Source organism: Thermobia domestica, chromosome 5 (assembly GCF_964235325.1).
Source record: "Thermobia domestica chromosome 5, izTheDome1.hap1.1, whole genome shotgun sequence".
Taxonomy (NCBI): domain Eukaryota; kingdom Metazoa; phylum Arthropoda; class Insecta; order Zygentoma; family Lepismatidae; genus Thermobia; species Thermobia domestica.
The window spans coordinates 280,328,648-280,348,356 of record NC_137458.1 but is presented as its reverse complement, the minus strand read 5'-3'; the positions used below and the strand labels follow the sequence as shown (position 1 = coordinate 280,348,356).

Sequence of the window (19,709 nt, the reverse complement as noted above, 5' to 3'; positions counted from 1 at the left end):
AGTGTCCGAGATGCACATTTCATTAGAGGTGTATTTTTTTTTTAACTGTCAATATAATAATATGATTTCTCTCTCTTTTCTCATATCTTCCTATATCTACTTATTTCAGCATCCTAACCTCTCCAGATAAAGGGAAGATTATAAGATAAAGCGAAGCTATAGAAACATACGTATCTCTTTCAAGATTTAAATGAGAAAAAAAATTCTGTCCTTTTCGACCAGGATTTGAAATCCACTACACACCTGCTTTTGCTTGAAAGTCTGGAGCTCTGATCACACACATTCTTTGTGATATTTTTTTTTTTGTGGAATTTGGTTGAGGAAGAGGTGTGTCGCATTAAGCTGTACATTCTGAATTAATCATAACATTGCATTCGATGTGTGCTCTCCCCAACACATTATCGGACATCTAGTCTACAGTCAGTAGCTTTTCTGAACCATTTACTGGTGCTGGTGCTGCACACTAGCTGCTAGACCAGTGAGGAGGACAATTTTTTAAGAAAGAAGGGGGGGGGAAGCATTTTCAGGATCACTAAATAAATACATTATCGTCAAAGGTTTTGTATGGAGTATATGTGATGTCGAAAATTAAAACGAGGAAAAGCATTTACGAAATGTGAGTATGAAGAAGAATAAAATTAGCTAGATCAAAGAGAGAAAAATGATTAAATGTTGCGAATAGTAGAGAAAAAAAAAACAATACTTGGAACAATTATAAAGGCAAGAAATGATTACGATGTTAGCTGAGAAAAGATCGCATTCTAAGAAACGTAATGAGAACTAATAGTAAGAGATCGGGGTGGGTGCGGTATACTGCAAAGGTCTTTTTGCACTCTCCAATGCCTAAAATTCAGTAAAAAGTCTGCCATAGAAAAAATAAAAGATAGAAAACATGAAACACAGCGATAAAATCAGTAGGTTAAAATTAGTAACAGTGGGATGTTAATTTTATTTTGTCAGGGCTACGCGGCAAGGGTAAAGAAAAGCCAGAGTTAGTATAAAAGATAAAAGAAGTCAAATAACGTCTGGCAAGATAGCCCCCCCACACACACACACACTTTAGAAAATTGAAACAATGACTAGGTCATTCGTTTGTACTACGTTTGTACCGTTTGTACCGAAAATATTTTCGTTTGTACGATTTTCCTTATAGGGTTACTTGAGAGGTCAACTGGCGGCTATCTTGGTGCCAAGATAGCCCCCCCCCCGTATCACAGCACAAAAGATTGAAATACACCATTCGAAAGCAAATCGTTTGTACCGAAAAAAAAGTTTTGTTTGTACCCTGATACTTGTCGAGAAACAGGGGATGACATTTGGGGGGACTATCTTGGCGCCCCGTATCACAGCACAAAAAATTGAAATACACCATTTGAAAGCAAATCTTTTGTAAAGTTTCTACCGAAAAAAGTTTTGTTTGTACCCTGATAGTTTTCGAGAAACAGAGGACGACATTTGGGGGAGCTATCTTGGCGCCAAGATAACCCTCCGTATCACAGCACAAAAAATTGAAATACACCATTCGAAAGCACATCGTTTGTACCGTTTGTACCGAAAAAAGTTTTGTTTGTACCCTGATAGTTTTCGAGAAACAGGAGATGACATTTGGGGGCTATCTTGTACGCATGATAGGCCCCGTAATGTGTACTTTTTCCATACCTATTAATAAGTATTATGTGTTTATTCATGTGAATTTATGTGTATTTGGAACTCTGGTTGTACATATCCAAACGAAAATAGACCTTGTTGGGAATAACTCAACGTTAGAATTGAATCGGCGAGTGGGAAAACAATGTAAATCCAAAATAAACCATTTTGAGGTAAAGGCAAAAATAACACTAAAGATGTAGAACTACAAGTTGTAATGAAGAGCAGTACAATTTACAATACCTCGCACGTTATAGCAGAATGCTATAATGTCGACTGTACATTTGTTGCATTAACAAACGAAAGTTCTTTCTTCAAATATCTCAAAATGCGTTTTGTGGACTAGTAGTGTTTTTCCACCCACAGATTCAATTAAATTTTCTCTATTTCTGCCCTTTTCTGTAAATAAATACCGTAAAAAGAATAACAAAGTGTGTACAAATTCAAAAAAAAAAAAAAAACTGGATTTACAGAAATGATCTTAAACAAAGAAAAATAAAAAAAATGAAATGTTTACTCACCTAAACTGCGTCCTTTCCACGTTTCAGCTTTACACCAAATAAAGAAATTAACTGTTTATATCTGTCACATTAACGGTTCGAGAAGCTTGCCGCTTTCATGGGCAATAACCGAAAGCAAGTATGCCATTGCTGAATAATACGTATTTACTTACGGAAAAGGGCAGAAATAGAGAAAATTTAATTGAATCTGTGGGTGGAAAAACACTACTAGTCCACAAAACGCATTTTGAGATATTTGAAGAAAGAACTTTCTTTTGTTAATGCCACAAATATACAGTCGACACTATAGCATTCTGCTATAACGTGCGAGGTATTGTAAATTGTACTGCTCTTCATTACAACTTGTAGTTCTACATCTTTAGTGTTATTTTTGCCTTTTCTTCAAAATGGCTTATTTCGGATTCACACTGTTTTCCCACTCGCCGATTTAACTCTAACATTATTTCCGAAATTTTTTTTTTTTAATTTGGATATGCACAACCAGAATTCTAAATACACATAAATTCACATGAATAAACACATAATACTTATTAATGGGTATGGAAAAAACACATTACGGGGCCTATCATGCGTACAAGATAGCCCCCAAATGTCATCCCCTGTTTCTCGAAAACTATCAGGATACAATCAAAACCTTTTTCGGTACAAACTTTACAAACGATTTGCTTTCGAATGGTGTATTTCAATTTTCCGTGCTGTGATACGGAGGGTTATCTTGGCGCCAAGATAGCCCCCCCAGTTGACCTCTCAAGTAACCCTATAAGGAAAATGGTACAAACGAAAATATTTTCGGTACAAACGGTACAAACGTAGTACAAACAAATGACGTAGTCATTGTTTCCATTTTCTAAAGTGGGGGCTATCTTGCCATACGTGTCAAATACGTTCTACTAAATAGGGTGCGGAATATTGTTACGGATAGGTAGTTGGTAGGCCATGCGCCCTAAATCTTTTATTGTCAAATCAATTATTTCTTCTCCATTTCCATCCCATACAATATCCAAGAAGCTGTTCCTATAAATCTGGTGTCAGCACTGGTTTTCCATTACTTTTCATAGCTACCAACTCTTTTGAACTTAGCGGTTCTGGGTTCGATTCTCGGTGGGGGCACTCGGCCGAAATAGTGTAAAAAGCTTTTTCAGACCGCCCATACTGAATGAGGTTTTCCTGGCTTTTCCTCATTCATACAAGGTAAATGCCGGGGTGATACCTAATATATAGATCCGAGGCTGCTTCTTTCCTTCCCCAATCCTTTGTTCCCTCCCTTTTGCCGGACAGTGTGATCGCCGAGAGACGTCATCCCTCATACGAGTCGAACTAATATAGCCATATATGCTGACAGTCCGGGAATCTAAGTCTTAAATCCCCATAAATCTTCTTAACTTAAAACTTCGGATTTCTTCATATAATCTTTCAATTTTTGTCTAGGAACATTGTATAGTTTGCAGGCTGCTTTTTATCTCAATGGCCGGGGTCACGTCAGAATCGAAACAAATAGAATGAGGTGAAATTAGAAAGATTCAGTGAAAATTAAAAATAATTTTTATGCTAATTTGGCAATCCCAACCTTCACAATGAATATCGTATTTACGCGTGTATGCCGCGCCCCCCTGTAAGCCGTGCACCCCCAATTTCTGGAACGTTAAATTAAGAAAAAAAAAAAAAAACTCGTGTAAGCATCGCACATCAATTTTATGATCTTATCTTCCTCGCGGAACACATGTTTATGTTCTTAACAACAGCACGTAAAACCACACAAACCACAGACTTTCATGTATGGTATATCGGTACTCACCAACGTAACACGCGGTACTTGAATGTTAACAGTACCTGCTTCACAGAATAACAAATCCGACTGGGCTTCAAATACCACAATGCCATGAATTTACAAAAGGTTACCCGAGCGCCAAAAGTGGCCATAGTAAGAATTTCCAAGTACGCTGCAAGCTAGTCAATTGTCATCAGCTTCAATAGCCATCCATTGATCCTTATTGGAAATTAGTGCATGGTGAAAGACTTGGCTAATAGATGATAGTATAAGTACGGTATTTTTGTGGTCGGCCGATCATGTAGATGTAAGAGGAAAGATGAGCTGTAACTTGTCATTTTATATTAAAACTTTTCTACTCTTGTAAAATTACTCACAATATTCCATTGTTAGGTTAATAAAAACTCCCCGTGATTTTAAATGCTTGGTGGCTCAGTCAATTCTACATTTCCTCGTGTATGCCGCGCACCCTGTTTTTTGACTTTGTTTTTGTGCAAAAAAGGTGCGCGGCACACACGGATAAATACGGTATATCTTGAGACACTTAACACATACAAACATTATTATTGCCATCTACTTACATCATTTAAAATGCAGAAAATACCAACAAAATATCTATCACATACAATATGGTAATTTTAAGAATATTGCTAAAACTCATTATATCAAACACCACAAAACTTCCTCGTAAAATAACAACACCTGCTTCCTCGACCACTACACTCTCACACCTGATTCTGTTTGCCTTGCCTTTTACAAAGGTGACAGCGTCGTTAACGCTCCTACCGCCAAATTTGTGAAGCTGAAGGGGATGAAATTAGGCTCAGAGAGGAGATTTGGGATCCTGCCTTATTTGAAGGGTATATTTAAAATACCACCGGCATATTTAAACGACCACCGGGACCCGAGAAGCAATAACATAAGGATACAATGAGGACTGCCATTGATTCAGTGCGTATTTCCCCATTAAGATGCGTATTGGAAACGAAACGAAATGGTAAACTTTGATCCAAGTGCTAAATAAATTTAAAAATTAATCCCAAACAACGCACGCACATTCTAAACGGCCTAAGGCTTCCTGTTTATAGTTACTTAGAAATATACCAAGCCAATGTTCTGTACGTAATTTATAATTCATGTCTAACATTATTGTTATTTTTATTTCTCCAGGGACTAGAATAGGGCAGGCGTCGGAATGCTTCGTCTATTGGAAGGACCCTGTAACAAACGACACATGGGGACTCAATTTCACCTCTCCAATCGACGCAAAGCAGTTCAGAGAATGCTGTGTAAGTACCTTTATTTTATTTCCTCTTTGTTCTAGAAATCGAGTGTGGTCATGCTCAGAAGTGGACCCCTCTCGAATAAATTTTCTTTTCTCCCAAACTTCGGAATGAACATTATAGGATCTGTTCAAAATGTAACTCACGACATTCACAAGATATATAATGGATTAAAAATCTTAAAAATAAGATAATTTTGTGTCAATACATTATTGCCAGCGCTTCTGCTACTTTTCGTTCGTCCCCTGGAAGTTTGGAATCGGAATCTTCTTTGGGTATTGTGCCAACACTGCGTGCATTCTTTCCACAATGATGTCCTTTTATTCCCCGTATCATTCGGCGGATAAGAAATAAGTCGGGGGGGGGGGGAGGGATAAGACCTTAACTATAAGGAGAGTGATGTAGTGCCATCAACTTATGCTTCACAAGAAACTCGCCATTAGTTATCGCATTGTTCCCAACCTCCCAAAAAGTAGACTCAAGCTATAAGAGTCTTCATCCCAGCGAAATTAAAATACCGCTAATTTTACAGTAATTATGTGATATCTTCAAATAGATAAAAGATAATCGAAATGTGGAACAAGAGCGCCCTAGACAATAATATTTTACATGAGAAGCCGTTATCACGACTCACTTATCTGCTTTCGATTTCGACCCATTTTGAAAATCGGCATTTATTTTCGCGTTTCAAAACAGCTGAAAACAGAAAGTCACTAGGTAACTTGTGATAACGGTACCTCACGCAAAATAATATTGTCTAGGGCGCTCTTGTTCCGTATGTATTTGAAGATATCACATAATTACTGTAAAATTAGCGGTATTTTAATTTCGCCGAGATGAAGACTCTTAAACGTTTTAACTGTTCGTAAGAAATGCACATACACACTAGTTTCCTTCTTTTGTCCGGACAAAACTTTGGAACACACTTGCCTCCTTTGTAAGTCTTCTGACACCTTGTTTCCTAATAAGGTCATAATCCACACTCTGCAAAGGCGCACAGACAATTGAGCTGGGTAGCATCGTATATCTGACATGTCTCACCATCAGCCTCTGCTGTTGGCTAAAACAATCTGTCCCAATACTTATTGGATAGACTCTGTATTGCACAATTTCTATAAAACTTCCTTGATAATTAAAGAAAAGTCTTACATTGGCATTCGTTCAACAACTAGAATAATTATCTACTTACAGTGATATGTCTTTATTAGATCAGAATTTTAAAATCCTCTTACGAAATGTGCTACTTTTAGGTCCCATCTGATACACAAGACGTTAACGTCCACAGGAAGTATTCAACTTCCGCGTACAACAAATAATAGTCTGTAATTATTGTTTGTTTCCTTTTCTAATTTTCAGTTTTAAAACTGACAGAAAGAAATGGCTAAGTGTCCATGGAGAACGTTCTGCCATCTTTGTTTCGTTAATGGCACATTATCTTTGAAAATATTATATGGCTTCAAGATAGAAGAGATGTTCTTTAATGCGAACTATATCGAGTTAAGAGTAGATATGGAATCAGTAGAGTAATGTATAATAAATTGGAATCCCAGATTTTTAGACTAAAAAAACCGGGACACCCTATGAAAATTTACAGTACATATATTCATAATTATGCAACTCCTTTTGCTGAAATATCAGAATTAATTAAATAATAAACTGTGGTAATGACAGTCCAGAGGATCACGCGAAATATTTCTATGTATGAGATATGGATAGATAGGGTAAGTCAGCGTTACTCGTTAAGATTGACTTCATTAACAAACTTGGCTCAGGTAATCCTTCTTTCTAGCTATCTATTGCAAAAAACAGAATTCAAAAATTCGCTTATATGTATAGAATTTGGATGGAACATAGATACTTGCCGTTAAAGTAGCAATTATCCGTTAATATGTTAACGGATTGATCTATTAACGAACCCACAACCCATAATCACTCTAACTACCTATTACAAAACGTATGATTCAAAAATTCGCTTGTATGTATAGGATTTTTATGGAATATAGATACTCACCGTTAAAGTAGCAGTTATCCGTTAATATGTTAACGGATTGATCTATTAACCAATTCACCAGCCATAATCACTCTAGCTACCTATTACAAAAAAGTATGATTCAAAAATTCGCTTATATGTATAGGATTTTTATGGGATATAGATACTCGCCCTTAAAGTTGCTATTACCCATTAAGAAATTAACGTATTGAGTAAATTAACAAATTCGGTCGAAATAATTGCTTTAGCTATCTAGTGTCAAAAAACAGAATTAAAATACTCTCATCGGTTTAAGAATTATTGTGCAGAGTTTGACTATGACACTATGTTTCTGTTTTTCTCCCACAACTGCATTGATATTTCCCATTACAATTACACACGCACTGACCTTCTTTCTGTCCATAATAGTCTATTTTCTCATAATTTTCCTCTACTTCTTCAGTAGTATGGGAAATCGTCGGTGTGTTTGTCTGTATCACCACTAGATCTTTTTTTCTTTTACTCCTTATGTCTTAACGTCATAACTCTATCATCAACAAGTTCTACTTTCACTACCTTCTGTTTTAAGCGCTTGCCGAGAATTATAGCTGTACCACTATGGCCGCCCTTTTCATTACCTGAGTAAAACATTCTATATCCTTCGCTGTTCAACACCCCAATACCTTCCCATTTATCTTCACAAACTCCTACCAAATCTAGATTATTTTGTTGTTTTTCCTCTTTAAGATTTTGTAAATTTCCTCTCTGTAACAAGGTACGTACGTTTCATGTCCCTATCCTAAACTTTTTTTGCTCTTGCACGTCTTTCTTTTCCTATCTATCTTCCCCATATTGTTACTTTCTCGTCCAATAATCCTTTCCAAGCCAGATTCGAGTATGGAGGATTCGAGTATATTTTACCTCCGGGACTATATTTTGACCTACGAAAGACCATTGTACATATGTTCTCTTTCTGCTGTCAGGAAATGAGGGAAAAATAGAGTGGTGGTTTCCCGTTGCCTTCCACCTCATAGTATCCAAGCAGTTAAAGTAACTTGGTCCAAGTTGCTGCATCTATCATTAATGTCCAAGTTGGCATACCAATCAGTATGATTTCCGTAAACTTGGCTACTGGAGAACTGCTACCCTCTCCTAGAGCACACTTCATCTGGCTACTCCATTTTCATCAATTCGGTAGACGTGACCCTTCTGTAGTGAACTACCGTCGACATAGCTGTAAATTTCACACAATCTTCCCCTCCTGATGCATAACTGTCTTCGTAAAGGTAGTATGGGGTGCTCTAATTCACAGTCCACAAGCGGAGAAACTGGGTTATGGAATATATCCGTGATTTAGCAGGGGATCCTGGCCTTGAACACTGAAAACTGTATCTTTTGAAAATGCCGTTACTTTTGGATGAAAATGGAGGTATTTTTGTTTGTTACTTTTTCATTTTTTTTTTTTTTTTTTTGACTGGAATATTTCCCTGAATGAGAGTACAGCGGCGTAGTCACCGAGATTCTGACCTCAATCTTAATTCTTGTGAAGCTATTCTGAAAGCTATTCTCGGGATTTACAGATTTGAAAAGGAAATAAACCAAATGAATTTAGTTAAATAAAACAACATTTAAGCGCATACTTTTTTGTAATATAATGATAATATCTACAATGCAGTTAGTCGAAACATTCCTCTTTTTTTTTTGTTCTTTTGTCTTTTTCTCTTTCATTATTTTGCTTCTCTCTTTTATGTGTGGGTACTGACCACCCCAGCAAAAATTCAGGGAGTTGCTCGAGCACCACTCCCGTACTGTGTTAATTCTAGACATGTTCTTTTGGGGACACTGCCTCCCCCCTCAGAGTTCTCAGAGTGCTCCCGAAGGAGACCAAAAAAATACGTCTATAAGATAATAAGAAGAATAGTACCAGCAGTGCAACCCTGGAGTACTAAGTGTGCCCCCCGAACATTGTTTCTAAAAGAAGCACTGCTCCCGTATAGGCCTCTAATATGATCCTAAGAGCACTGCGGCATCCCGGGAGCCGGCGCACCCGATGCGGGAATTGAAAAAAATAAATTAACAGATCTACATTTTATTCATGCGGCGGATTCTGGAAGCGATCCATCACTGTTTTAGAGAATCAGGACCATTTTAGTGGGTGAGGCGGATCTAGAAAATAAAAACTGGGGACCTACCAGGATCCAAACTACGATAGATATATCATGAGTTTAGTATAAACTTGCAAAAATATATAAGGAATAGCTTCAATTAGTTTTGTCAGGCAAAAAAAAAAAAAAAAAAAAACTGGAGCGCCCTGGGCTAGATCCGCCCCTGGAAAATACCAGAGGACTAGAAGTTATTTTCTTATAGGAATCATATGAGTATAGTAAATCGACCAGGTTACGCAAGTTTTCTGAGGATGAGTATAACTACCGGCGTCGTTAGCGGGGGGAGGGGAGTCGAGGGAACGCGTCCCACAGATTTAGTCAAGTCTACTTAAAGAAACTATACTACTTTGTATATATGACTTTCCTCAGAAAGAGAATTTTGATTTTGATTCATCCGACTCCCCCCCCCCCAAGATTTAAAAAGCTAACGACGCCAGTGGTATAACTGAGAAAACACATTTTCTTTCCTCCAAATTATGATGAACGAATCATCTCTCTTCTACTCGTACTATTGTCAATTGATAGTGTTTGTTAAAGCAAATATTTTTGTCTCTAGAGTAAATATTCGAAATTTAGACCTAGTATTGGTGTTTTTCATAGAGTTAAAAAAAAGAAATAATAGCTAAATAATAGGCCCAAATGTCTTATTTGAAAATAAAAAGAAACTTTTCCGCCTGAAACTGAGAGCTGTTAGACACTCAGAAGTAAATTTATAGCAATAGCAGCTAAAAAATTTAAAAATATAACAAAACTCGCTTAAATTTATAATCCTGGTGCGAATAGTATTTTCAAATCTATCATATGATTAGCATTTATCTTTATAAGTCGAAAGATAATATTCTAGACCAATGTTCGTTACAGGGAAATCACTCTAATGTAGGGAAATTTCATACCTAAATTTGGGAAAAAAGAGGATTTTTTTTGATAAAACGTGAAAATCCAAGAAAATTCTCGCGCTAACTGATTGACCGATATAAATCCTTAAATTTTTCTTTGTTTTTCAGATATAAAGCAATACAACAACAATAGTTTGTGAATGTATGTATGTGTATATGTTGTTCAAAGTAGCATAATTACCACTCATTGTTGGCAGGATACATTTCTGTGTATTTTTTGTGAAGAAAGAGGCAAAAAAAATAAAAGCAAAAAGCAAATGAATAAAACAAACAGCTAAATTAATCTTATCATGTAACTCCTAACATAGGAATTGGACACTTAACAAACTAGGGAGTTCCTTCTAGTAGCTAAGCGGTTAGTGTATGCGCCCTTGGCGTGGTAGACTCAGGTGCGATTCCCGGTGGGAGCTCATGTGCCTCGAATTCCACGTTAATCAGTAGGTCCCGTCTCATTTAGCCTCGCTGCTGAAAGGGACGTTAAACTCACAATCTACTAAACTCAATCAAGAAACTGGGGAAAATTTGATAAGAAAAGAGGAAATTTTGAGTGAATTGAAGGAAATTTCCTTAAGAAAACACCGCTCTAGACTATTAAGCGATATATATATATATGTGTGTGTAGATACATATATAGATATAGTTTCGGATCCAGGATTATCTGACGGAGGTTTTACCAGTACATTTTATTTAAATTTGATTTTTTTTACTGCCTTCAGGCATCTGAGCTATGAATAAGGAAACGCCCTGGGAAAGCTCTGTCTGGTCCCGGAAACTAAACCCACGACTTTCTGAAATCAAAGTCAATCTTTACCAACTGAGCCACGGCCACTTTGCACCTGTATAATTTGCATTATATAATTAACTTGATCCTTTAGATCACGAATTTCTCTAATCATGGACACTTGAAAAATAATGGATATGTATCATGCAAAAGGAATCATGATTAATCCCCGCCTATGCCCTTTATGTCTCAGTCCACCACTGAGAAACACCCTATAGTATTGTATAAGTTATTAATGAAACATTTATTCATGAAATACTAGCTGCAAGCACCTGTAGTTACCGGATCTTAATTCAGAATCTGGATAAAAAGAGATATGAGTTAACGCAAATCCGACAAAACAAACTGAATTTTAAATCTACCAAGTAGTAGTGTCTCGTGTACACGCAGTGAAGGAGTTTCGTTTGTATATCTTAATATTTTCTCAATAAGTATTGAATCCGAAAGTGGCAATCGATTTTTACCACTTTTGTTTTTAGTAGAGTTTGCTTATGATATGGTCTGATTTGATTTTATTGTCCCTTCCAGCAGGGAGACTACAAAAAACGTGGACGTACAGCTTAATGTGCGACTCAAACCACACGACTTCCCACCGGGAAGTAGATAGACTAGAGCGAAGATTGAATGTACTCTTGCGGACCTTAATTGATTGAAGAAAACAACTTCTCGCTATCTATTAACGTTTGTTATTCTATAACGATTAATATTAAAATCGGCAGTGGTTTATTTCTACCACTTCCGGTTTGAATAGATGGTTAAAAGAGACAATGATATTTATTCTTAGAATCCTAAATCGATTCCAAAAAACTCGATTCTCTCTATCTCTAATCGTTTTAGCTTAGTGTAGATCGATATTGAAGCCGGATGTTTTAGCGGATGTCTATCATTTCTGATTTTAACAGAGAGTTAAGGCTGAAGATGAAATGTATTATCAGGATGACTAATAGATTGAAGGAAAACCGTTCCTCGCTATCTATTACCGTTTTATCTCTATAGTGATCAACGTTAAAACCGGAAGTGGTTGATTTGTACCACTTCCGGTGCATGGATCATCTCCAACAGCGAACTAGATTCCTAAATTTTGACACATTACACTATGGCCAAAACTGATGACCATGATGACGATTTGATGACAATTTATCAAATAGTTCTTGAGGACTCTTGTCTCACAGATAGACAGGCAGACGGTCACACGGACAGGATGAACATGTATAATAACTTATAAAGTTTTTTTGGTGAACCAAACTTCTTGATTTCTTTTTCTATACGGTAATCACGCCATCTATTATAATAAAACTGATGCTGAGTCCAAATATAAGACATACACATGAATCAATCGATGAGATTGAGCTGAACAAAATTACGTGATTGAGAGTAAATTTTGATGCATAGGTTATGACAAAATCTAGAATGGCGTATTTTCATTGCACTGAAAGGTAGGTGTATTTGTTTGTTGTCAATAATGTTCGATAGTTTTTAATTATACTGGAACGATTGTTTATTTGTTCATGTACGTGTATGGTATAGATTACTATACGCACAAAGAATAAACTGTAACTTAGCAGCTTGTGTCTATTCTTATTTGTCTTCTAATAATAACATACATACTCCTAACAGTGATACACTTAGGATGCACATAGTGCTAATGATACACACATTTCTAACACTGATCCATATACGATACACATAGTGCTAGCAATGATACAGATACTCGTAACAGTGATATACATAGGAAGCACATAGTGCTAGCAATGACACACATACCCCTAACTGTGATATACATAACAAACACGTAATAACTAGCAATACCACAATATTCCTAAGTGCTACACATAGGGTGCATATACTAGCAGTGGCACACATACTTCTAGCACTGCTACACATACGATTTACATAGTGCTAGCAATAATACACATACTCGTAACAGTGATATACATAGGAGGTACATATACTAGCAATGACACACATAATCCTAACAGCAATACACTTAAGAAGCACATAATGGTTGGTCAGCTAGCAATAATACAATATTCCTAGCAGTGCTGCACATAGGGTGCACATACTAGCAATGACACACACATATACTTCTAACAGTGATACACATAGGAAACACATAGTGCTAATATTGACACACATACTTCTAAGAGTGATACACATGGGATGCACGTAATGCTACCAACAACATACATACTTCTAGCAGTGATACACGTACAATGCACAAACTCCTAACAGTGATACACATACGATGCACATAGTGCTAAGAATAATACACATACTACCTACAGTGGTACGGGTAGGATGCACATAGCACTAGGAATAATATACTTCTACTAGTGATACACATACAATGCACATAGTGCTAACAAAGACACACATACTTCTAACGGTGATAGATAAGATGCACATACTGCTAACAATGACACACGTATTCTTAACAGTGATACACATAGGATGCACATAGTACTGGCAAGTGACTATAATATACTACACACATACATTTCTAACAGAGATTTCCACATTGTCAAAAAGCATAATACAGTTATCATACATATGCTTTCATTCTTTGGAAGTATAGATAAATTTTTTCAGCAATGTAGAGCTCTTTATGTTTTATTATTTTATTAATTAGTTAATTAGTTTTAGCAAAGAAACGAAAACTGTTCATTTTATAAAAAAAAAAAAAACAGCAAACGAGATTGAAAAGAAATCTAAAAATTTATCATGTGCCATATGGTTGATTAATTCAGATTTAACATTCCTTTCTAAGGGCCGAGTCTGTATTGAGTGTCATTCAACACTGACAAATACGTTTAAAAGAGAAATAAAGTATCGGTTGCTAGCTTATGTATATTTGGGTTACATAGTTCATATAAGATTTGTGCAATGATCCTGAAATTGTGTAATGCAGAAATATTGAGTTTACGGAGATAGTTATGGAGATGTTGTCATAACTCGAATATACAGGTATTGTTGATAGAGTGTACAAGTATAACACATCGGCAATGATATTAAGTAACTACGGGGATTTGAACGCTCAACGGAAATGGATCTCAGGTCTACCACATAGAACACACATTAACCTTTCGATCACATAGAGATACGAATAATTGCTATAGTAGAAGCATTTTATCTGATATACTTAATACGATAGACGATAGTTAGAAGGAAAAATAGGGGAAAGATGAAAAGTACAATTCGTGAAAAATATTTATCATCATCATCATCATCGCTACAAGTATTCTGCCGTTATTTTCAGATCACTTCTCGCACACTGAGAAAAGTTTAAGCCGAACTTAAGCTAATCTCTTCGTCTTCATGTACGCTTGTTTTAATACTCTCCATGATCTGTAATCTCTTTCACCCCCTTCTTTTTCCTACAACCTTACCCTCTAGCATGTTCCATATACAGTTCCATCTCAGTCACCCTGTAGCTTGTTACTTATACAGTTTCTTCTCAGTCACCCTTTTATACAGTTTCTTCTCAGTTACTATCTAGCATGTCCCTTATACAGTTCCCTCTCAGTCACCCTCTAGCATGTCCCTTATACAGTTCCTTCTCAGTCACCCTCTAGCATGGCCCTTATGCAGTTCCTTCTCAGTTACCCTCTAGCATGTCCCTTATACAGCTCCTTCTCAGTCACCCTCTAGCATGTCACTTATACAGATTCTTCTCAGTCACCCTCTTATACAGTTTCTTCTCAGTTACTATCTAGCATGTCCCTTATACAGTTCCCTCTCAGTCACCCTCTAGCATGTCCCTTATACAGTTCCTTCTCAGTCACCTTCTAGCATGCCCCTTATGCAGTTCCTTCTCAGTTACTATTTAGCATGTCCCTTATACAGCTCCTTCTGTCACCCTCTAGCATGTCACTTAGGCAGTTTCTTCTCAGTCACCCTCTTATACAGTTTCTTCTCAGTTACTATCTAGCATGTCCCTTATACAGTTCCCTCTCAGTCACCCTCTAGCATGCCCCTTATGCAGTTCCTTCTCAGTTACCCTCTAGCATGTCCCTTATACAGCTCCTTCTCAGTTACCCTCTAGCATGTCACTTATACAGTTTCTTCTCAGTCACCTTCTTATACAGTTTCTTCTCAGTTACTATTTAGCATGTCCCTTATACAGTTCCCTCTCAGTCACCCTCTAGTATGTCCCTTGTACAGTTCCTTCTTAGTCAGCCTCTAGCATGTCTCTTATACAGTTCCTTCTCAGTCACCCTCTTATACAGTTTCTTCTCAGTTACTATCTAGCATGTCCCCTATACAGTTCCCTCTCAGTCACCCTCTAGTATGTCTCTTGTACAGTTCCTCCTTAGTCAGCCTCTAGCATGTCTCTTATACAGTTTCTTCTCAGTCACCCTCTTATACAGTTTCTTCTCAGTTACTACGTATCTAGCATGTCCCCTATACAGTTCCCTCTCAGTCACCCTCTAGCATGTCCCTTGTACAGTTCCTTCTCAGTCATCCTCTAGCATTTCTCTTATACAGTTCCTTCTCAGACAATGTCGCAACCAGTAACGTTATTTCAGATTTTGTCAGAGGGAAACATTACTATCCACCGACATAAGAGTTTTATGTTTTTTAATAGTATAAATTTACTAAAAGTGCATGCGTTTCTAAAACTCAGGGAGTTGCGGAATTGTAGCCTTCCTTTTCTAAATGACGGCTCAGATAGCAACCAGTTTTTTCGTTTTCTTTTCAATTATATCTTCTACTATTTCGAACACTTCCTTATTCGTTTTCCAATGAACCTGTCTGATTTTCTTCATTCTTTTCCGTTCTCACATTTAAATTGTTTCAAATTGTTTCAAACTATTGTTTCAAATACCCACATAATACATTTGTTCTTCCTAAATGATTCTTTCGCTATTTCTACCTTTGTTTTTACTTATTAAAAATAATTTTAAAAATCTTAATTTGAAACGTTGAATTGCTTCCACTGACTTACAGGGAAGGCAAAATACTTACTGTGATGACGAATAATTGTAAAATAATTGGTGGACCAAAACTGTGAGAGGAAACTGACAAACCTCGAGAAATTACAATAACACGATGCTATCCAACATGAACTTATACGGCTTGGGATCGAACCAAGGACCCATCGCATCATAAATGAGAGTAATATCTCTGAGCCACCGTGTTCCGTGGGAGCACATATACTTTCCATCCGTAGTGTAAATCCATGTATTATTGTATCTTGCTGCTAATAACAGGAACGTCAACAGGAACAGGAACGAATAACAGGAACAGGAACGAATAACAGGAACAGGAACGAATAACAGGAAGAGGAACGAATAACAGGAACAGAAACTCCAAATAAACGAACAAACCTCGTATATGGTAGTAGAGGAGAGCAACTTACGTTCAGAAATAAAAAAAAAAACGCGGGAAGAAAAAGCTAAGCCAAAGGTAAATTGAAGATAAGAACGCGAATAGTATAACATGCAGCACACAAAACGTTCTCAATATTGCCTTTCCAAGAACTTAGGAAAACAAGGAATCATACCATTAAATGCCCACCCACTTAAATGTCACAGGGTACTGAACACAGAAAGACGGGACAAAAAAGAACCCGTAGTCTTCTTCAGAAATTGTCACATCCAAAACCGCGATAGGAATGACAATGGCTTAGTTGTTCTTGGAACTAACACGTATTATTTTTCCCCGCTGGGGGATATCTCCCTGTAATAGTAGGCTCCTGTAATTGGTCTACAAGGGTTTTATCTGCTATGGAAAACTTTGGCAGAAGAACGGGATGAAATGAGGCTAGTTTCCTGAAATTGACAAAGTTTTCACTCACAATGGTTCCAAGTTTTCTCAAAGTAAAAGGTATTAAAAGAAACTACAGTGAAAAGAGCATGCAAAGCCCTCTATTAACGGTAAGTTACAGACATGGGAAAACACATATACGCTAGAGTGCTCATTTTACATGCTTAGTACTGTAGGGAAATATGTATGGTAGTGTTCCGTAATTTTCTGCTTAAGAGTCTTCATCCCGGCGAAATTAAAATACCGCTAATTTTACAGTAATTATGTGATATCTTCAAATAGATAAAAGATAATCGAAATGTGGAACAAGAGCGCCCTAGACAATATTATTTTACATGAGAAACCGTTATCACGACTCACTTATCTGCTTTCGATTTCGAGCCATTTTGATAATCGGCATTTATTTTCGCATTTCTAAACGGCTGAAAACGGAAAGCTACTAGGAGACTTGTGGTAACGGTACCTCATGCAAAATAATATTGTCTAGGACGCTCTTGTTCCATATTTCAATTATCTTTTATCTATTTGAAGATATCACATAATTACTGTAAAATTAGCGGTATTTTTAATTTCGCCGGGATGAAGACTCTTAAAAGATCCTTTTGAATATGCAAAATTTGGATTAATTTTATTTTAAATTACGAAGTAGACCACCCAGGTCCAACTCGCTGATATATGACGTAGAAGGAGACTTTTACGATTAGGGCCGGCACTATCATATGCAACATGTACATTTGCAAGGGGCGGTAAGTTTCGAGGGGCGGCAAAATCTCTCATAACTATATTATTTAAAATAAATATTTCTTGTTGGAAACAGATTTCATGATGATGGTAGTTAAATTTACTAAGCTAACCTTCTATTTGAATACTAAATTCATAAATCATGTTTAGGTCGCTTTAGTTTAAGGCCACATGATCAGTGCTAAAGCAAATGGTCAAACAAAACCCAGCATGAATTGCTTGATTGTTGTCAATTACAAGAACTCAATTCTCGAACAGTAGTGAACACCTGTTCCATTTAGTTAGTTATATGATATGAAAACTAATCTTGTCTTTGTCACAAACAAATCCCTTAGCATTGAAGGTGGAAACATTTTTCTAATTTTTTTTTAACATATGTAGAAGGAAAATCAAGAAATAAAGATTAAAGAGCTAGTTGCATTGGAATTGCAAACTGATATATTGAGATTGAAGCTCGATATTGAATTCTATAAAAAAAAAAAGATTCGAGATCTTTCCTCTGCAGAAGAAAAAATAGGCACATTGTGATTGTATTTGTAGTGTTTAGGCCTTTCTGAGTGCGAGTGCCTTTTTCCTTTCCTTCGTTGTTCATGACGGGGTAGCATACTTTGTGACTTTTAAGTTATGTTCTTTCTTGAGAAAGCGAAGGGAGCGGCAAATTGCCTACGGCCGATCCTCTTTACGATCAAGACCAGGAGATTTAATTTCCAGTTTAGCGTCCCTTTCAACAGCGAAGCTATATGAGACGTGAATCTACAGCTTAACGTGGAATCCGAACCACATGAACTCGGGCCATGAATCGGACCCAAAACAAGGAGAGAGAGGATAAGTTGAGCAAAGAAAGGAACAGAACGAATTAGGTGGAGTGGAATAAAACGAAGTATTGGATTAGATTACTCAGGAACCCATGATAATGTATCTGGAAAACGATCGACTAAGTTTTGTTTTCCTGCCACCAATTTCTTCTAATAACGGTAGGTTAGCTGCCTTCTCCTTGTTCTCTCTATGTATTTTACTGGGAATACAACCAAAAGCCTGTGACATCATAAGACATCCTGTTGAAATTGATTGATGTAAACTACGTGACTAGCTCTTCGAGTTAAGTAAGATGTAGAGCTCAACGCCGCAGAAGCATAAGCTCGCCATCTGCAATGAGTATTTCTATTATAATGCAACACAGTCATGAATGTTATCACTCACATTTTGAGGAGTTTAGTATATCAAAACCTTATATACATACATATATATATATATATATATATATATATATATATATATATATATATATATATATATATATATATATATCAGTGTTCGAAGTGGAAAAAAAGCAGAGGCGGTATTTTTTTATTACGATTTTGATTCGAGATTCGAGAGATCTAAATGTTGGAATACAGTGAGGGTATGTTGCCTAAAAGATTGCATTTCTATTTACATAATGACTAAAAATCATTGGAGAGCTTCTCTGTAGTTACGGGGAGGGTACATGGAGAGATATGGATCCCCTGCCAACAACTTTCTGAAAAAAAAATATTCCTTTATGTTATATTATAGAGAATTATACACGGAAATCCTCGAAAACCGAGTTTTTATCTTAACAATTTCTTGCGATAAAACTCGCGGACCCCTCATTCAACTGAGGAGTATTCCAAACTCCCGAAAATCCACCCCCACAGCAGATAACCCCTAAATCCACGCATGCTCAAAACACCTCATTTATATGCATTAAGGCAAGAAGATACACACACACATAATAAACAATTTAATATGCCACATCAAGATATAAACTAGGTGAACTTCTTTGAAGACACCTCATTAAAAAAAAAGAAAAAAAAACAGGAAAAAGATAACAAAAATCCCTAAGGTATTGTCAACTTAGAAACTATTTCTACGTAAGAAATATTTTTTTTTAAAGTGCTAAGCTATTTGTCAATTACTGTGAATAAAAATGGATTTATTAAAGGTATTTAGCATCTACTCTCCAGTGACGGTATGTCTTGATCACTGAAAAACCAGAGGCAGTAAGCCATACCACCGCATACCGTCTCACTTCGACCATTATATATTTACCACTTCGACCACTTTGTGTATATCCGTCCGTCTAAGAAACAAAATACTTCAAAAACTACTTCATAGATTACCATCAGTTTATGGCCAGGTTATAGACGGTCA

At 36.6% G+C, this 19,709-nt stretch overlaps 1 protein-coding gene across 1 annotated transcript in view; it reads left to right on the top strand.

Moving 5' to 3' along the window:
* sif (guanine nucleotide exchange factor still life) overlaps positions 1 to 19,709 on the top strand; it is a 1,225,751-nt gene that overhangs the window by 437,631 nt on the left and 768,411 nt on the right. Inside the window, exon 4 of the mRNA XM_081760149.1 lies at positions 5,107 to 5,225. Coding sequence (XP_081616275.1) covers positions 5,107 to 5,225 — 119 coding nt within the window. The remainder of the gene's footprint in view (positions 1 to 5,106; positions 5,226 to 19,709) is intronic.